General features: G+C 41.6%; 1 protein-coding gene across 1 annotated transcript in view; it reads left to right on the top strand.

Annotated features, from left to right (window-relative positions):
* The window catches only part of LOC142655659 (uncharacterized), a 235,042-nt gene that overhangs the window by 179,223 nt on the left and 42,177 nt on the right, over window positions 1-13,642 (top strand). Inside the window, exon 48 of the mRNA XM_075830110.1 lies at window positions 11,304-11,396. Within this exon, the coding sequence (XP_075686225.1) occupies window positions 11,304-11,396 (93 nt within the window). The remainder of the gene's footprint in view (window positions 1-11,303; window positions 11,397-13,642) is intronic.

Raw genomic sequence — 13,642 nt, 5'->3', positions numbered from 1 at the left:
CCCCTCCTATTTGGCTATTAGATCTACATTAGCATATTTAGAAAAATGCTCATAACTTTGCAAATAATAAACGTTTTTTTAAAACAAATCACACTGTAGTTATCAGCAGCAAAGCACCTATTAGATTAGTTAGGATATAGTGAATTAATGAACTGGTGACAGAGTTCCTTTAAATTTAGCAGCAAACAACCATTGAACAACCCGATTCAGATTAATGAAACTGATTTTAAGTCGCAGAAAATTTCTGCAACAAAATCTGCTGCGTGTGACTGTACCCTAATACAGGAGCTACAAGCTTTAGACCACGTTTCTATTTGCTGTATGAAAGCTCAAGAAGTATATTCGAGAATATTGTTTCATATACTGTCTGTTAAATAGCTGTGGACAATGGATAGAGAGTAAGCTTGTTGACACTAATAGTCCTTGTTCACACAGTGCACAAGGCCATAATGTGCTTTTATGATGTGTCAGAACATTAAACTATACACACAGCTGTAAGGTCATTCAGAAAATTCTTTCTAAGGCTGCGTTCACATCTGCGTTGTGGCTTCCGTTCTATCGTATCCGTAAGAGGACCACAAGAATGGAAGTTAACGTTTCCATCAAAAAACCCATTGATTTCAATGAGTTTTATTTTTGGACCAGTTGTGCTCGTTAGGCTGTTTTCACATCAGCGTTGTCTTTCCATTGAGGGGCTCCGTCCAACGGTGACCAACGGAAACCATTAGCAACGTTTCTGTCACCGTTGAGATCAATGGTGATGCAAACAGAAGCTAAGGTTTCCAATTGCCATTCCGTTGAGGGGTTCCCCCTACAGAAGCCTCAGACAGAACCCCTCAACAGAAAGCAACACTGATGTGAACAGGCCCTCAGGCTCCGTTCCCTCAGGTTTAAGTTTTTTTTTTACAGAAGAAATATCGTAGTCTGCTGCGCTATTGTTTCGTCAAAAATGATGGAAACCTGACAGAAAGGAGCTTTCCGGTTTTTTTAACATTGAAGTCAGTGGATGACGGGTACAAACTGATATGCCATCCGTTTGTATCAGTTATGCATTACGTTTAACGTATCCGGTTTTTTTCTGCACATGCGCAGACTAAAACTTAAATCAAGAAAGTTGCAAAGATAAAAACAGATCCGTTAGGGCCTAACCACATATATAACTGATGACAAACTGACACAAACTGAAAGAAAAGAGTCTGTTTTTTTGACGGATCCGATAAACTGATCTGTCAAAAACAAACATACCTTCCGTTGCATTCAGTCTGGCATCAATCAGTCTGTCCGTTTTCTTTAATTTCAACGGTTCCGCTAAATCGGATGCCACAACGCAGATGTGAACGAAGCCTAAGCTGTTCCACATATGCAAATGTCTCTCAATGTATCATAAATTTGTTGCCACTTATAACCATTATTTGCCTATGCTTTTATATGCTAGAAAATCTTGATGAAAATTTTTTGTACATAAACTAATGTTAGAAAGTTTTATAACACCTCAATTTTTCCAGTTTAATATCTCAAATGTACTTTGAAATGAAATCATAGAAGAAATAAACAAGTTAAGATGAATAAAAATAATGGATTAACTTTGTTTCAACAAATTAAATCTAGATTTTTGACTCTTCAAAGTAGCCACCCCTAGCTGATATAACAGCTTTACACAATTGAGGCATTCTTTCTACAATTGCATTCAAATATTGTTCAGAAATTTCTTCCCAACATTGTTCCAGAAGATCCCACAAATGTGCTGCACTTGTAGGTTGCTTTGCTTTCACCCTTCTGTCCAGTTCATCCCAAACAAGCTCAATGGGGTTCAAGTCTGGAGACTGTGCAGGCCATTCCATTCTTTGAAGCCTGCCGGCTTCTTCTTGTCTTCATAGGTAGTTTTGACATAACCTAAAAGTATGTTTTGGATCATTGTCTTGCTGTAACATAAACCCCTGACTAAGTAGGCGTACACCAGAGGGTATTGCATGCCGCATTAAAATGCTGGGGTAGCGCTTTTTGTCCAGTGTGCTAGTAACCCTGTGCAAGTTGCCAACTCTGGATCCAGCAAAAGAGCCTCAGACCATCACACTCCCTCCTCCATGTTTAACAGTTAGTGTCACACACTGAGGAAGCATCCTGTCACGTACTCGACGACATATAAAAACGCTGCGTGATGTGCCAAAGACTGTAGTCCACTGGAGTTGCTGCTTGGCCCAGGCAAGTCTTTTATTTTTATTTTGCAATCTTAGCAGTGGCTTTCTTACTGAGGCTGGGTTCACACAACCTATTTTCAGGCGTAAACGAGGCGTTTTATGCCTCGATTTACGCCTGAAAATACGGCTACAATACGTCGGCAAACATCTGCCCATTCATTTGAATGGGTTTGCCGACGTACTGTGCCGACAACCTGTAATTTACGCGTCGTCGTTTGACAGCTGTCAAACGACGACTCGTAAAATGACTGCCTCGTCAAAGAAGTGCTAGACACTTCTTTTGACGTAATTTGAGCCTTTTTTCATTAAATTCAATGAAGGACAGCTCAAATTTACAGCCGTCAAAGACGCCTCGCACAATGCGAAGTAGGAGCAATTACGTCTGAAACGACGGAGCTGTTTTCTCCTGAAAACAGTCTGTAATTTCAGACGTAAAAGGCAGCTATCGTGTGCACATACCCTGATACTCGACCTGTCAAACCTAGAAGTCTTCTTGTTAGGAAAACACCTGTTCCATTAAGGTCGCTATGACAACTTGTCTAGGGTGGTTCCTCTTTTTCCTTGAGCCCATCTCTCTTCTCTGTCCTTCTGCCAATCATCTGTGAGGTTGTATTTATACCTGTCTTTGCTTGTGAATGTTCCTGTCTTCTGGTATCTTGATCAAGCTTCTGACACTCCGTGCACTTCTTACTTCTGGACCTTTTGGAAACTGAAATCGGCTTGTCTCTCATTAACCCCTTGTTTGCTGACTTGGATTATGCGTTCCCAGCTGGTTTTAATCTTTTGCTTTCCCTGATATCCGCTTGCCTTCTGATTTGGAATTTCTGTTAACCTCCGGCTGTCTGGTTTCCTGCTCAGGTTAGTCTGCATTGCACCTCCTATCCAATGCTGAACTCTGCTAAGATAACCTGGGTCCTAAGCAGCAAAGACCATCCCACCTTGCGGTCGGCTCTGGCGAACAACTTAGGGTCGCCTTAGATACTGTCGATCAGAGTTGTGACGGATTCGAGGTTGTGGTCTTATGTGCATGCTCTCTCCCGACACTCTCCAGCAGCCTTTGGAAAATCGCTCAAATTGCAATTCCATAACATATTCCCAAGCCCATCTATATTATTGTTTCCACAATGAAACCTATGAAAGCCCTGGTGGAACAAATGCAAGATCTGACTCAGTTGGTATAAGGTTTGGCTGTAAAGGTTCAACAGCATGAAACTGCGCAGGCCCGAGCAGTCACTCCAGTCGTTTTATATTTTGTCTGAGACCTATCTCCTCAGGAGCTGAGCAACAGCAAGTGGGTGTTGTCATTTCACTCTTGCAGCGTGATCCTCAAACCTGGGCCTTTTCATTGGTAAATTCACTGAAGTGATAAATTAGTAAAATGTATCATTTTAATTTCATAGCTATCTAAAAACAGGGGTACAATCTCCACTGTGAAAAGCCCAACCGTGTATTAAAAACGTATTAAACAGAATACTCCCAGTCCTAGTTCGTTTGCGAACCCTTAATGACTGGGTATGTAAACAGAGATATCAAAATATGGAATCAGCGTATAACATTGGTAAAGCAGTGGTTTGGACCCTCGTTCACACAGGAGCCTGCGTTAACCGCACCAGATTCTCCCAATGTACAGATGCACAACAATGCCACTGCCCCCTACGCAAAATTCCCTCACTTCACCCGACCCTACGCGTTTCTATACTTATCATTAGGGGTCTGTCAGTCTGGCCAGGATGCCAGCGATATATCTTCAGCAGCAGATATTCTACTGCACAACACGGAAGCATGCACGCATAGATGTCAGCGGCATGCTTCACTCTGGGACTCTGAGTCACTATGAACTGAATACTCCGCCCCCTGGCTCCGGCAGCATACATCAAACAGCCAATCACACTGGCCCAGCACATCCATGATGCTAAACCATGTGACTCCCGGCTGTCAGCTGACATACCCGGAAGTAACAATGTAAACAGAGCATGCGGACTCAATGGGAGGCTGTAGAAGTATCTATTTACTACACAAAGCCTTTTCATTGGGGCCTGATGCCTCAGAACTTTTTTCTGTGGAAACCTTCTTTGTGGCCCTGGGTTTAATTTATGGAGAACCAGATGTCACTGCAGTATTGGAGGCCAAGAAGTTGTCTCTCCAGCAAAGACTATGTCCTGTCGAGGAATATTGTTCTGAGTTCAGACGACGGTCTATTTCTGCTCAATGAAATGATGCTGCACTTCGTAGTCAGCTCCGCCGAGGCCTTTCAGAAAACTTAAAAGATCTCTTAATTAATTATTCTCCACCCCTTACTCTAGAGCAGACATGGGCAAACTACGGCCCGCGGGCCACATACGGCCCGTTAGGCTTTTTAATCCGGCCCGCCGAACTTGTCCAAATCATAGTAAAAACCTCCTTTTTTTTCCCCTTTCCCTGCAATGCCCACGTTTTCCCAATAGATGGCGCACTCAAAACACATTGACCGTTGTCCTTAACGCCGAAGGACGGATATATCCGTCCTCAGCAGCTGCTAGTTCGCGCAGGAGGACGGATATATCCGTCCTGTGATGGCGCGGGTACTGCCAGTGTACCCACGCGATCAGCGGCAGGAGCACGGCTGTTATACACAGCCTGGCTCCTGCTGCAACTGCCGGAATCAAAGCGCGCTCCGATTCCGGCAGTTTAACCCATTAAATGCCGCTGTCAATAGTGACAGCGGCATCTAATGTGTTTGACAGAGGGAGGGAGCTCCCTCTGTCACCCGATCGGCGCCCCCGCAAACAAATCGCGGGTCGCCGTCGGGTTTCCATGACAGCCGGGGGTCTAACAAAGACCCCCAGGTCTGTCTTCCGCAACTGCCTGTTTGGCGATGCCGGAGGCATGACCTAACAGGTTGCCTGTCAGTTTTACACTGACAGGCAATAATGCTTTGGTATACTAAGTATACCAAAGCATTATATATGCGATCGGCACATCGCATAGTGAAGTCCCCTGGTGGGACTTAAAAAAAAAATGTCAATCAGTTAAATAAAGTTTGTTGAAAAAAAATAAAATAATTACAGTCAAAATCAAATAAAACTACTTTTTTTGCCCAAAAAGTGGTTTTATTCAGTAAAAGTGTCAAAACAAATAACACATACACATATATGGTATCCCCGCGATCATAACAACTTGACCAATAAAATGAACACATTAATGAAACCGCCGGATGTACGGCGTCCAAAAAACCCGCAAAAAACAACGGCAAAATTCTCTCTTTTCTCCCATTCCCCCCATAAAAAATAAAATAAAAGTTAATCTATAAGTCCTATGTACCCCAAAATAGTACTAATGAAAACTACGCATTGGCCCGCAAAAATCAAGCCCACATACGGTCACATCGACGGAAAAATAAAAAAATGACGGCTCTTGGAACGCGGCGATGCAAAAACAAGTAATTTTTTTCTAAAAGGGTTTTTATTGTGCAAACATAGGAAAACATATAAAACCTTTACATATTTGGTATCCTCGTAATCGTGCCGACCCGTAGAATAAAGGTAACATGTTATTTATGCTGCATAGTAAAGGGCATAAATTTATAACGTGAAAATTAATGCTGGAATAGCTGCTTATTTTCAATTCTCTCCTAAAATAAAGTTAATAAAAGTTAATCAATATATTGTAAGCATCTAAAAATGGTGCAATTACAAAATACAACTCGTCCCGCAAAAAACAAGCCCTTATACGGCTATGTCGACGTAATAAAAAAAAAGTTACGACTCTTGGAATGCGACCGTGAAAAAACAAAAAATAATCCTTGGTCATTAACGTGCAAAATGGCCCGGTCATTAAGGGGTTAATGTGGCGCGTATTTCTCTTTATTTCACTTTAATTTTCACTTCGTTTCACGTCACCATTAAGCCCTTCGGTTTTCAAAGAGTACAATATCAGCCGTCACTTTGCCACGAAGCATGCAAACTATGCTAGCAAGCAGTCAACACAAGAACGGGCGGCTACTGCTCAGAGGTTGGCAGCTAATTTACAGAGTCAACAGAACTTTTTTCTTGATAAATCACAGTGCGTATGTTATTTTTATCTATTTACATTTCCTCCTCCCAGTATCTGCGAAATAGTATGTAAATGCCATATCTTGCATATTCCTTGAGACAAATTTATTAACTGATAAGGGCTATTTTTCACATTTGAAAGACAGTTAATAAATTGGGTTGTAGTGTTCTTACTGTACTATGAGGTTTGCACACACTACATTTAATGCTTTAGTATATCCGGCCCAAACACTCCCTCCAAATGCTCCTGGCCCGGCCCCTCTGTCAAATTTTAGAACCCATTGTGGCCCGCGAGTCAAAAAGTTTGCCCACCCCTGCTCTAGAGGATACTATGACCCTTGTAGTACGTCTGGATCGACGACTACGTGAGTGGAAAAATGTAAAATCTGTTATGGCTGCTCCCCTTCCCTGTGCTAAGAGCCCTTCTGCTGATGCCCATGCAGTTGGGCTCTACTATGTCTTTTCTGGAATGGAGACTTTTTCGAAGACGCAAGGGGCTGTGTATTTATTGTGGGGCCGCTGGTCATACACTCAAGAACTGTTCCAAAAGCCCTGAACGTCCAGCTCCGGAAAAACTACACACCCTAGATGGTCCCCGGGAATGCTATCTGGGCAGTGAGGTTTCCCCCACATTTTCTAAAAAAAATCCTTTTGCCTGTTGATCTTTGTTTTGATAATGTTTGTTTCTGGACAAGCTTTTGTAAATTGTGGTTCTTTAGCAAATTTCTTAGATTCTCAGGTTGCTAAAAATTTGCTATCCCTCTTGTTCAGTTGAGTACCCCAGTCAAAGTTTCTGCTATTTATCATACCCTTCTCGCTCATGGGTCAGTCAAGTTCTCTACTTCGCCTGTTACATTGAAAGTGGGTACTTTGCATACTGAACAAATCTCTTTCTTTATTTTTGAACATTTGCCCTCTGAAATAATATTGGCTATCTCATGGTTGCAGACACATAATCCTGTTATCGATTGGGTGAAAACAGATTTGATTAAGTGGAATTCTAAATGTTATGATTCTTGCATATCTTTGTCTACTACTAATGTATCTTGCATCACACCATCGTTGCCTAAGTGTATTCAAGATTTTGAGGATGTACTTTCTGAAATCGGTTGTGAATCTCTCCCTCCTCATAGGCCGTACGACTGTCCTATCATACTTCTCCCTAATGCCAAGCTACCCAAGGGGCGGATGTATAATCTTTCTGCTCCGGAAAGAAAAGCCATGAAAGATTATATTAAAGATAGTCTCCGTAAGGGTCATATTCGTCCATCTACTTCTCTGGTGGGTGCAGGTTTTTTCTCTGTTGAAAAAAAAGATGCCAGTTTAAGACCCTGGATCGACTACTGTGAATTAAATAAGATTACCGTTAAGAATCAATATCCTCTTCCACTCATCCCAGACCTGTTTAATCAGATCTCAGGAGCCAAGTGCTCAGGTGCAATTGAACCTGAAGAACTCCCAAGTTATTCAAAAGAAAAATGCTAACGAAAAACGTACTGTGAGTCCTCTATTTAGTGTGGGTCAAAAGGTGTGGCTTTCTACTAAAAATCTGCGATTGAAAGTGCCTTCTCGTAAGATTGCCCCTAGGTTTATTGGTCCATATGAGATTGTTGAAATTATTAACCCTGTGTCATTTTGTATTGCTCTTCCTCCCTCCATGCTTTAGGATTCATGATGTATTTCACAAATCTCTCCTAAAAAAAAATGTTTTCCTCCATCTAATTCACTCAAGAAACCTCCTCCTCCGTTCCGGTAGAGGGAGATATGGAGTTTGAGGTTCTTAGGATTGTGAATTCTAGAAGTGTCAGGGGTATTCTACAGTATTTGGTGCACTGGAAGGGGTATAGGCCAGAAGAACGAACTTGGAATTTTGCCCATTCCGTATACGCTAGTGGTATGTTACAAATTTTCATTTAAAGTTTCTTAGAAAGCTAGGCCAAGGCTTAAGGGCCCGGAGGCCCCACGTAGAAGGGGGGGGGGGGGTACTGTTAGGAAAAAACCTTTTCCCTTAAGGTTGCTATGACAACTTGTCTAGCTTCTGGGCGGTTCCTCTTTTTCCTTGAGCCTATCTCTCTTCTCTGTCCTTCTGCCAATCAGCTGTGAGGTTGTATTTATACCGGTCTTTTCCCACCTGTCTTTGCATGCAAATGTTCCTGTCTTCTGGTTCTCTTGATCAAGCTTCTGACTAGGGCTGGGCAATTAATCGAAAAAAATTAAAACCGAAATTCAGCGCAATTAATCAATGTCATCTTGCGAATTTCGGTTTTATTAATTATTTTTCCCCGGTTTAAACTGCATATTCAGGATACAGATACAGTTTAATTCAATGATAGAGCAGGGGACTGTGTGGAGGGCAGCTAAGGGGTCATTATACTGTCTAGGAGCAGCTATGCGGGAATTATACTGCGTGGAAGTCAGTTATGAGGGCATTATACTGTGTGGAGGTCAGTTATGGGGGCATTATACTTTGTGAAGGACCGTTATGGGGGCATTATTTCTATGCGGAGGACAGTTATGGGGGCATTATACTGTGTGGAGAACAGTTATGGGGAGCAATAAACTGTGTAGAGAACAGTTGTGGAGGGCATTATACTGTGTGTATGGCAGCTGTAGGGGCATAATGGGCACTATGGGGCAATATACTGTGTGGGTGCAGAGTCAGGCGGTATATTATATACAGTAGTATACAGCAGGCTCAGGGGATAAATATTAATTCAATGGAGTAGCATGCAAATAGGGGGCGTGGTATGCAAAAGGAAGTGTGGCCCAAATAATTGTTCATTCATCGTAATCAAGCTTACATGTTGAATTAATCATGATTTTGATTTAGGTCACAATCGCCCAGCCTTACTTTTGACACTCCCTGCACTTCTTACTTCTAGACTTTTTGGAAACTGATCTCGGGTTGTCTCTCATTAACTCCTTGTTTTCTGATTTGGATTATGCTTTCCCGGCCGGTTTTGACCTTTTGTTTTTCCTGATATCCGCTGGCTGTCTGGTTTCCTGCTCAGGTTAGTCTGCATTGTACCTCCTATCCAATGCTGAACTCTGCTAAGACAACCTGGGTCGTAAGCAGCAAGACCATCCCACCTTGCGGTCGGCTCTGGCAAACACCTTAGGGTCACCTTAGATACTGTCAATCAGAGTCGTGACGGATTCGAGGTTGCTGTTTTATGTGCACGCTCTCTCCCAGCACTCTCCAGCAGCCTTTGGAAAAACACTCAAATTGCATTTCCATAACACTTCTCTTCACAGATGAAATGGAAACTTGTTTGTTTTTTGCTGTTTTTAGGCTGCGTTCACATCTGCGTCAGGGCTCCGTTCCGACGTTCCGTCAAAATTTTCCGTCAGAACAGAGCCCTGACTGACACAAACGGACACCAGAGGTTTCCGTTTCCATCACCATTGATTTTAATGGTGACGGATCCTGTACCAATGGTATTCGCTTGTCTCCGTTGTGCAGGGGTTCTGACGGAATCAATAGCGTAGTCGTAACCTCTGGTTTCCGTTTGTGTCAATCAGGGCTCCGTTCAGACTGAAAATTTTGTCAGAACGTCGTAACGGAGCCCTGACGCAGATGTGAATGCAGCCTAAGCTGGCTTGAAAATGATGTGCTGTGAGATACCGATCATGCAAACTATTGACCCTCAAAAACTTGTCATCTGATTTTGTAGTGGCCTTTGATCTGCCAGACCTCTTCCTGTCTGAATTTCCACCAGTTTCCAAGGGCCTTTTGATGGTATAGGAAACTGTACTAACTGCCACCTTGGCAGTTTCTCTGTAGGAGGGTATGTTCACACGGCAAAGTAAAAACGGCTGTAAATTACGGAGCGGTTTTCAAGGGAAAACAGCCTCTGATTTTCAGCTGTTTTTAAAGCATCAAGCGTTTTTGGATACGTTTTTTACGGAAGTTTTTTGGGCTATTTTTCTATTGAGATAATGAAAAATGGCTCCAAAAACAGCTCAAGAAGTGACATGAATTCTTTTTTACGGGGCAAATGACTGTGTAGAAAAAGCACCCTGTGGGAACGAAACGTGGGCAGATGTTTGGAGGCGTTCAGCCTCCGTATTTTAGTCATTTTTCGTGGTGTTTGCGGCCCAAAAAAGGGCTGAAAATAAGCCTGTGAACATACCCTAAGGGTTATAATTGTCTGTCTGTCTTCTTTTGATAAGTGCCTTTTTCTTGCCATTTTGATAGCAATGTGCTCAGTCCTGAAATGCAAAACTGTCCAAATCCTAAGGGTATGTTCACACGAGGGCGTCCGTAACGGCTGAAATTACGGCAATGTTTCAGCCTGAAAACATCCCCGTAATTTCAGCCGTAACGGCATGTGCAGGCGCTTGAATGCCGCATCCATTACGGACGTAATTGGCGCTGCTATTCATTGGAGTCAATGAGTAACGGCTCCAATTACGGCCAAAGAAGTGACAGGTCATTTGACAGCGGCGCGTAAATATACGCCTCGTGTGAACAGACAAACGTCTGTCCATTGCTTTCAATGGGCAGATGTTTGTCAACGCTATTGAGGCGCTATTTTCGGACGTAATTCGGGGCAAAATCGGCTGAATTACGTCCGTAATTAGTGCGTGTGAACATACTCTCACACTGGTTATATAGAATCAGAGGGTTTGAAATTAATTTCCAAAAGTTTCCTGAGCTGTCCTTGATGTCTTCCCTGAAAAAAGTCCTTTGGTTAAAATCAGAAATTCAGACTATTGTTGCTTTTGAGGTTAAAAATTCATATTATTCTTCTGTTTTTAACTTATTTTTGAACCTTTGAACCATTTCACGTTATTTGCTGTACTAAAACTGTGTTACTGTAAAAAATAACTGGAAAAATTGAGGCGTTCTAAAACTTTTCACTGGTAGTGTATGTATGACACAAAAAGTCATACATATTAACTATATCATCAGCTAACTATAAGAAACATGGCTGCTGCAAAGGACATGGAGGTGTCTGTACTAAGTGACAAGATTTTATTGTCATTTAACACTTCTTGAAATATCTTCAGAAATTACCCCATTGTATGTAAATGATACTGATGGATTAATACCATTTTTCTTTTATCTTAGAATATATTGGGTAGCCTTACATCAAATTTAAAAATTAAACTTTCAGAAATGAATAAAAAGTTTGAAGTATACATTGGCGGAATCCAGAAAGCTGTGAGTAACATATGATTACATAAAACTTTACTACAATTTGTGCATTCAGCTTCTTGCACTTAGGGCTTACTACAAGCACTGTATGATACCAAAGTCCAAGTCAAGTGTTCTTATGTAGTCTTTTTCACTCAAAGGGTATGTTTACTTCTGAACATCATTTTAACAGTTTATATATAGATATTATCTACATAAAAGGTTGACTAAGGCCTCATGCACACGAACGTGCTCGTAATTAAGACTCGTAATTACGAGCACGGCCGGGCACGGCCGGCCACGGGCAGCCGGCCGCTTTTGCGAGCCGTGCTCCCATGATAAAGCATAGCAGCACGGCCCGTAAAATGAAAAAATAGAACATGTTCTATTTTTTTAACGGCACGGGCACCTTCCCGTGAGAAAACGGGAAGGTACCTGTGACTAACAGAAGTCTATGGGCCCGTTATTGCGGGTCGTAATTACGACCCGCAATAACGGGTGTTTTTACGGTCGTGTGCATGAGGCCTAACTTTGTAAATACATTACATTACTTATCTTGTACTGATCCTGAGTTACAGACTGTATTATAATCCAGAGCTGAATTCACAATTATGCTTGTCATCACTGGAAACCGATATCTGTCTAGCAAGCATGTTGACTAACAACTTAGCTGAGCTTTTTTAAACCCTTAATACCAAAGGTATTTTAAACCTTAATGACCGAGCAATTTTCTTTTACGTTTTTCCATTGTCGCATTCAAACAGCTAGGACTTTTTTTTATTCAGGACAAGCTGTATTTTTTAATAGCACCATTTTGGGGTACATAAAATTTATTGATTAACTTTTTTAGTGGGCTACTGGAAAAAAACAGAAATTTCATCATTCTTTTTTGCATATTAATTTTACGCCGTTTACAGTGTGGTATCAATAACATAATAACTTTATTCAGCGGGTTCTTTCAATTGCGGCGATACCAAATTTATATAGGTTTTTATGTTTTACTACTTTTACATAGTAAAAACACTTTTTTTTAAAATGTATTTGTTTTTGTGTCGCCACATTTTAAGAGCAATAACTTTTTTTTATTTTTCGACCGATGCAGCTGTATGACAGCTTTTTTTTGCGGGACGACTTGAAGTTTTTATTGGTACCATTTTGGAGTACATGCGACTTTTTGATCACTTTTTATCACTTTATTTAAGCTAGCATGAACTGAAAACAGCAATTCTGGCATTTTATTTTATTTTTTACGGCGTTCACCATACAGGTTAAATAATGCAATCTTTTTATAGTTGGGTTAGTTATGGACGCAGCGATATCAAATATTGAGTAACTTTTTACTTTTTGTTATAATAAAGTATTTTGTAAGGGGGAAAAGTTTTTTTTACTTGGGACTTTTATTTATTTGTTTCAAACTTTATTTAACTTTTTTTTTAGTCCAACTATGGGACTTTACTGTGCGATAGTTTGATCGCTATTATAATACACTGCGATACTTCTGTATTGCAGTGTATTATTGCCTGTCCGTGTAAAACATACAGGCATCTGTTAGGCCATGCCTGTCATGGCTTAACAGGCAATCACTATAGGCAAACCTGGGGGCATTTGTTAGGCCCCCAGGCTGCCATAAAAACCATCGGCACCACGCGATGCACACGGGGTGCCAGTGGGGTGAGAGAGGGAGCTCCCTCCCTCTAAAACCACTCAGATGCGCCGCTCGCTATTGAGCGCCGCATCTTAGGGGTTTAATATGATTGGAGATCACTGCTAGTGGTCTCCAATCGTTGCCCTGAAGCCCGAGGCTGTTAGCAATAACCCAGGCTTTAGTAGCACCCCGCACGATGCAGGAAAAGTTCTTATGAAGTGCCGCCGTGAAAAGGCGGCACATCAAAAGAACTACCCCAAACGGCAGACGTAAAAAGGCTATACGCAGGTCGTTAAGGTGTTAATACAGTGGAAACAGTAAGGCCTGGTCTACACAGTGACTTTTTGTAGTGCAACTGATTTTAACTATTAAGTGACAGGTGTAGTACATAAGATTGCATACAACTACATGTACAGTTTTAGACTGCAGCTGTAGCTTGATAGTAAAAATCACTTGTTTCACCACCACTCCATTCAATCTCCATTTTACTGCGGGGGTGCAGTGAAAAGGAATGGTGGTTTCGGGACCCCCGTTCTCGCAATTGGTGGGGCCCTCAGCGATTAGACAATTGGTGATAATTTTAGATTCTGGGAAAACCCCTTTTAGTTAAAGAGTAACTAAACTTATA

Source organism: Rhinoderma darwinii, chromosome 6, assembly GCF_050947455.1.
Source record: "Rhinoderma darwinii isolate aRhiDar2 chromosome 6, aRhiDar2.hap1, whole genome shotgun sequence".
NCBI classification, from domain to species: domain Eukaryota; kingdom Metazoa; phylum Chordata; class Amphibia; order Anura; family Rhinodermatidae; genus Rhinoderma; species Rhinoderma darwinii.
This window is presented reverse-complemented; position numbering and strand designations above follow the sequence as displayed.